Raw genomic sequence first — 5,776 nt, 5'->3', positions numbered from 1 at the left:
CTTACTAATTAATTTTTTAATTAGCATGTCACGCAACATTATGTTATGGTAATTTGGATCTCGATGTTTAACTCTTGACACTCACCATTTTAAGGATGTAAGTGACCACTTGCAATGTTTTCAGATTTCTCAGGCGTTCATATAAAGTAGCATGTCCGTTTCCAATAAAAGTATAATCGTTCATAACGCAATATGTAATATTTAATCTAAAACAATAATTTTATTGTTGTTGTTTTACTATTCACCTCCTTAAACTATATTTTTATTTGACACCGGCCCAAGGACCCTATTTAAGCGTAGCATGACTGGTCCTTAGAAATTAGGGACCTAGAACGAGATAAAAAAAGTGCTCTTAGGTTCTGGCGAATAATATAACTTTTCTTTATAAGAAGTTTTTTAGGCCTTGCTAGAGTGATATTGGATTTTGATTTCTTGGGTCATTTGATGATTGTTATTTTTGAGTCTATTATGTTTCGTCTTCGTTGCTACAGTTGTGTTTTAAGGTTCTCATGTTTCTTAAATCTTCAATTATGTCTGTATATAAATAAAAAAAATTAGACGCCTAAAAACGTTGAGCTCTGAACGATCGATCACTTTCACTTTGTTCCCCTTCAGGCCTCTCCTGAAGCGTAGGTCAATTTTGCCTGCGGAACACACCCTCTATAACCTTTGTAACAAATCAACCATCAAATAAAATATACTCAAAACACCCGTTTGTGGAAATTTGATCATGCCACGTCCTTTATTGTTTCGCTCGTGAAAAAAAAAAAAACAAATTTCACTAAATTACATGTTACACGTAAAGAGTCTTGCCAGTTGCAAACTCTATTATACCAAGACCCTAAACAAACAGCAAACGTAATCGAATTCTTTAAAGGTTAGACGGCTTTAAAAATTAAAACACCCATGCCACAATAGATACCATTTAGTCAGCTTTTTATATTTTCTAAAAATATTTACAAATCACATATTCCTAGTCTTTTTAACTTTCCTTTAACCACATAAGAGCCAAAATGCAAATGTAAAAGTTTACAATCTTGTGCCTCTAATAATCACCTATTCCAGAAAATCACAACTTTCTATCTGGTGGGCCAAAATAAAGAGAGCAAGGGAGAGGGGGGGGGGGGGGGGGGGGGGGGGGGGGGGGGGGGGGGTCAATTGCCATCTTTTACCACTTTTTTAACAGGAAACTTTTCTTCAGGTTGCCTCTTCCATAAGAAATTTGCCGCTAATAGCCACCGTGGTTCAACCAAAAACTTCTTTTCCTTAACTGCCCAACGTGACTTTTCGGTTCCAGCATCTGTAGATATTACATGTGTCACTGACGTGTCAACCTCGGTCAAACATGTAGCTCCTAATCTTTCTGCCAGCATCCACAAATCGTATTTTGATGGTAGCACACGACTGAACACAACTTTACATCCTTTCAAAACTTCACTACGAACTGCACCTAACATCTGACATAATAATCATAAAACATATTAATAGTTCAGCCTTATTGTTTGTTAGTGAGTGTGTTAAAAAGAGTAGATATAATCAAATATCACCTTCCTAACATCTCGGTCTGCAAAATTGTCCCCCAGCTCCTATAGTATATAAAAAATGATTAATACTTAACTTGCAAAGCACATTAGTAAGTAGTATTATTATAATTTGGAGAACATACCGGGTCAAAAAACATACTGTGTACTCGTTTAAGCACTTTAAGAACCGATGCAAGAGCACCATCAGTTTCACTTTCGTCACTTCTCAATTCAGAAAGAGATTTAATCTTGTAGTCAAATTGTTTACAACCAGACGCGAAAAAAAGATATCTTTCCATTAAGATCAAACTATCCTTGTGCTTCATCCATACCTAACCATACAAGTATAAAAGCCAACTTTAGCATATTCATGTAAAACAATACTACAATAATAATAATATATAAAAATTGTATAAAATATAAAGTATTTATGATGTCAATATTCAAACTGATTACCTACCTGTTCAGTATCATCAAGGATCAGAACAGCACTTTCTTGCCCGAGTAGCACGTCAAGGCCTTTCTGATGCTTTGTGGTACAATCACCTTGAGCAATAACTTTAGAGTCAAAGTAAACCTTACCAGGATCGAGCAGATTTGCCATTTCTAACGCATAAGCGCGCTCACCCATAGTGTAAATGTACATTTCAAACAGTTTACTTGCTTCTTTCAAGAAAGTGTGAACGAAAGGCCTCAACTTAGTTACCATGTGCATGAATGGCAGTTTGAAAAGACTACCTCTTAGTGCATCTGTCATTACAAATTATCAGTTATGCACATAGTTAATAGATTATTAACCTTTGTACAAAAAATAATATAAAACACGATTTATCTTTACCTTGAGAAGGATCATCAGGGTTCATCAGATATTGTTCTTCCTGAGTGACATCAGACATCCTAGTTGAGTTTAGTAATGTGTGGTCTAAGTCAAGGACCAAAATAAGCTTTTTATGACGCAACAAATTCTTTAGATCATTCTCACGCAGTCGATTAATTTCATCATCAGCAAGCCTCAGATCCTGCAACATCACAAGATTCATTGGTAACACAATTTCTAGAAATATATTTATATATAAGATTAAAAATAAATAAAAGAAGATATTTTTTTATATAAAAAATGATAACCTTGTGTATATACCCAAATGCAACACCTGACTGATTGTCCGCTTTCTCTCCACACTTTAAACACATTCCTCCAATAAAACCAGGATGTGAGCACATATTCTTGTTTACTGATGCTTCTGAACAAGATGATTAACAAAAACTTTAAAATTTTGCAGGTCAAAATGATATTATGAACTAAAAGTGGATTATGTTCTAAAGATTTCAGGACATACCCTAAGTAGTGGGGTATTTTATATGGTTCCAAGTATAGTTTTTATTAAAAACACTTGGTATAGTCTTATTTTCTGGAAAACATAATATATACTAACGAATAGAATAAACGCATCACCTAACACTTCCACTTGTTCAATATGAGATGTTGAACCGCTTGATTCTTCAGTACTTCCCAATACGCTAATCTTCCTCCTCTTTGCGCTGTGAAAGATCAAACAATTTGAAAACGGACTAAATGACCCGCAATTGATGAAAGCATATTAGATCTAATAAATAACAACTTCTTAAACTTGAATGTTCTTTATTAACTCTTCACAACGGATGCTTTCTGTTATGTTATATTTGCAAAAATGACTTCATATACAAATCTACATGAAAACGTTGATGCTAGACTCTATCAATATGAAAGCTGGCATCCTGGTAATGATATCTATCTCGTTTACTCACAGTGTCATGTATTGAGATGAATAATGTAGTTTGAAGAAGCAAATGTATAAAAGAAACAAAGAGGTACACAATGACCATCCACTTTTCTTCCAGATACAATATTAGTTTTCAAATGCAACAACAAACTCCACATATGAAAAGCTTAAAGAACAATGTACACATTCCTAACTAGAGATCCAAATATGATGAAAGAACAAACATTATTACAGATTCTAATGCCTCTTTCTATCTATCTAACTATATCCCACATACAATCAACACCGCCTAAATAATCCGCTGTGCTCAAAACAAAGACATAATGAACAGAAAACTATAGGTGATAGATCACTTTCAAAAGAAGGGAGATACTACAAACTAAGAGTACAAGCAACAAACTCACAATACAATAAGACAGTAAGATACGTCATAACTTCTGTATCACAAAACACAGTGCACATTTAGGTTCAATGCAAGAAATATCTGTTCTCTAGCTCTTAATGCAAATTACACAAGTGAAAAAATTAATTACGTAGAATGTACCTTACAATAAGTGACTTATAATCATAGTCATCTTCTTCTTCCTCTTCCTCTTCTTCATCTTCTTCCTCTAGGTTTTCTTCAGGTTGAGATGCAGAATCAGACACGGAATCCAGTTCGGTATCCAGAAACGAGGCAAAATCATCACTGCTTGATGAGTTCACCGGAGAATCAACAACACTCATCTAAAATACATCGGAACAATCAGTAGCCACATTCTGTAAGTATATGAGATTACAAAAAAGTTGCTAAATAAACAATAAATCGAGTTGAAAAATCTAGTTTACACTATCTATTTCTTAACAATGAGATCCTAAACTGTATTTAATCCATTTTCATTCACCTAGGGTTTTTAACGGACATCTAATAAATAACTTGTAGGCACCTTAATACAAAATAAGTCTAAATTCATTACAAGTTGTGATACTTTGAATGATAAATTTTAACATTATATTGGAGAATCAAGTATACAGAAGACTAAACGGTATTAATGAAATAGTTTAATATATATGAAATGTATCGCAATTGCAGCGTATTAAACTCACGAGAGATCGATGTAGTCGTCACTGGAAGAGTAATTGTCGACGAAGCCGCAGCGGTGGTGGTCCTCAATGCCGGCGGAGGATGACGTTCGCCGGAGGAGCACACGGTTGACGACGCCCGTGTGTTAGAGATGATCTGAGGGTAGAGAACGGGTTTCTTTTTCAGTTTCCTTTTTATATAGTTATTAAATTAAAAAATGAAAGAAAAAGATAAACATATTATCTGACGTGTAAAAGTATGTACGGGCAATTGGACCGGGCCATATCACCGGATCGATACAGGTATAAAAAAACGGTTTTGCCTAGTTTGTTACCCTAGTTTTCCTTCAAAAAAAAAAATGAATTTAAGGTAAAACAAAAATCCTTGATACTCCTTAACGACATATTAATACTGCTTAACATATTAATACACCCCCGTCTTACCGATAATGATTAGCTAAAGACTGAAAATCTTAGTTAAATAACATCTATTGTATTACCTGTCAACATAGCTTAAAGTCTTACTTTCAACTCACGCTCCCGATCAATATATCCGAATTGAACTTAAATAGTCTTGTATTAAACTATATCTAGAGACATACTACATTTGTCTCATATTAATGTGTCTAGACAAAAAATACATAATTTTAAAATCTTAAAAGTATACTTAATTTTTCTTTATTTTAGAATTTTACATCTTACTTTATACAAATTTTTTATTTTATATATGTAAAAATTATATGTAAAAGTTAAGAGTATAAATAAACTTTACCTTATTATTATTTTTAATATTTTTTATGTATTTGTGGATTATGAAAAAGAGTATTAATTTGAGACAATCTAAAATGAAATAATGGGCTATTATTATGGACGGGTGGAGTATTTGATTACGGTAAAAAAAAAATAATACGAGTAACGGACCCGAGGATCAACCAAGGTACAAAACTGAATACTTGGGATCAGAATCTAACTTAAAACAAACCGCACAAAATGGAAACAAACAAGTTAAACCAAAGGAAACAACAACCACCAACAGGGTGGGTAAACAATTTACAAAGCTAGCTAGAACATAAAGGCTAAAATCTAATGAAATGACCTGCAAATCGACCTCAAGAGATGCACGAGCCGAGTGCCCGACGCAACTCGAGAGACAATCATCCATCACAAGCTAAAGCAGCGGACTATCCGAGTATATCCAGGTTAACCGGGTATCTTCCTGAAATATGGAGCTCCAGATTGACCTCAGAGGGGTTTTCTCCCGGATCCATTCAGGATCCAAACCTGATCCTCCTGCTGTTAAAATATTAGTGCACAACTCAAGTGGCTCAACTTGAACTTTATTGCTCAAGTTGCTCAACTTGCTCAACTTGATTATGGACTTTATTGCTCAAGTTGCTCAACTTTTCCAACTTGACATTATCTTTTATGGCA

At 34.2% G+C, this 5,776-nt stretch overlaps 1 protein-coding gene across 1 annotated transcript; it reads right to left on the bottom strand.

Annotated features, from left to right (window-relative positions):
- Window positions 1-872: 872 nt before the first annotated feature.
- On the bottom strand, window positions 873-4,523 carry LOC139840066 (RNA polymerase II C-terminal domain phosphatase-like 4). The gene is made up of 10 exons (XM_071830290.1): window positions 4,370-4,523; window positions 3,828-4,009; window positions 2,977-3,062; window positions 2,649-2,764; window positions 2,362-2,542; window positions 1,984-2,273; window positions 1,667-1,855; window positions 1,548-1,586; window positions 1,150-1,457; window positions 873-1,114 (listed from the first exon to the last, which is right to left on the bottom strand). The coding sequence occupies exons 2-9, from the start codon at window positions 4,007-4,009 to the stop codon at window positions 1,155-1,157; spliced, it is 1,386 nt and encodes a 461-aa protein (XP_071686391.1). The 5' UTR covers window positions 4,370-4,523; the 3' UTR covers window positions 873-1,114; window positions 1,150-1,154.
- Window positions 4,524-5,776: the final 1,253 nt, after the last annotated feature.

This window comes from Rutidosis leptorrhynchoides, chromosome 4 (assembly GCF_046630445.1).
Source record: "Rutidosis leptorrhynchoides isolate AG116_Rl617_1_P2 chromosome 4, CSIRO_AGI_Rlap_v1, whole genome shotgun sequence".
In the NCBI taxonomy this organism is placed as follows: Eukaryota; Viridiplantae; Streptophyta; class Magnoliopsida; order Asterales; family Asteraceae; genus Rutidosis; species Rutidosis leptorrhynchoides.
This window is presented reverse-complemented; position numbering and strand designations above follow the sequence as displayed.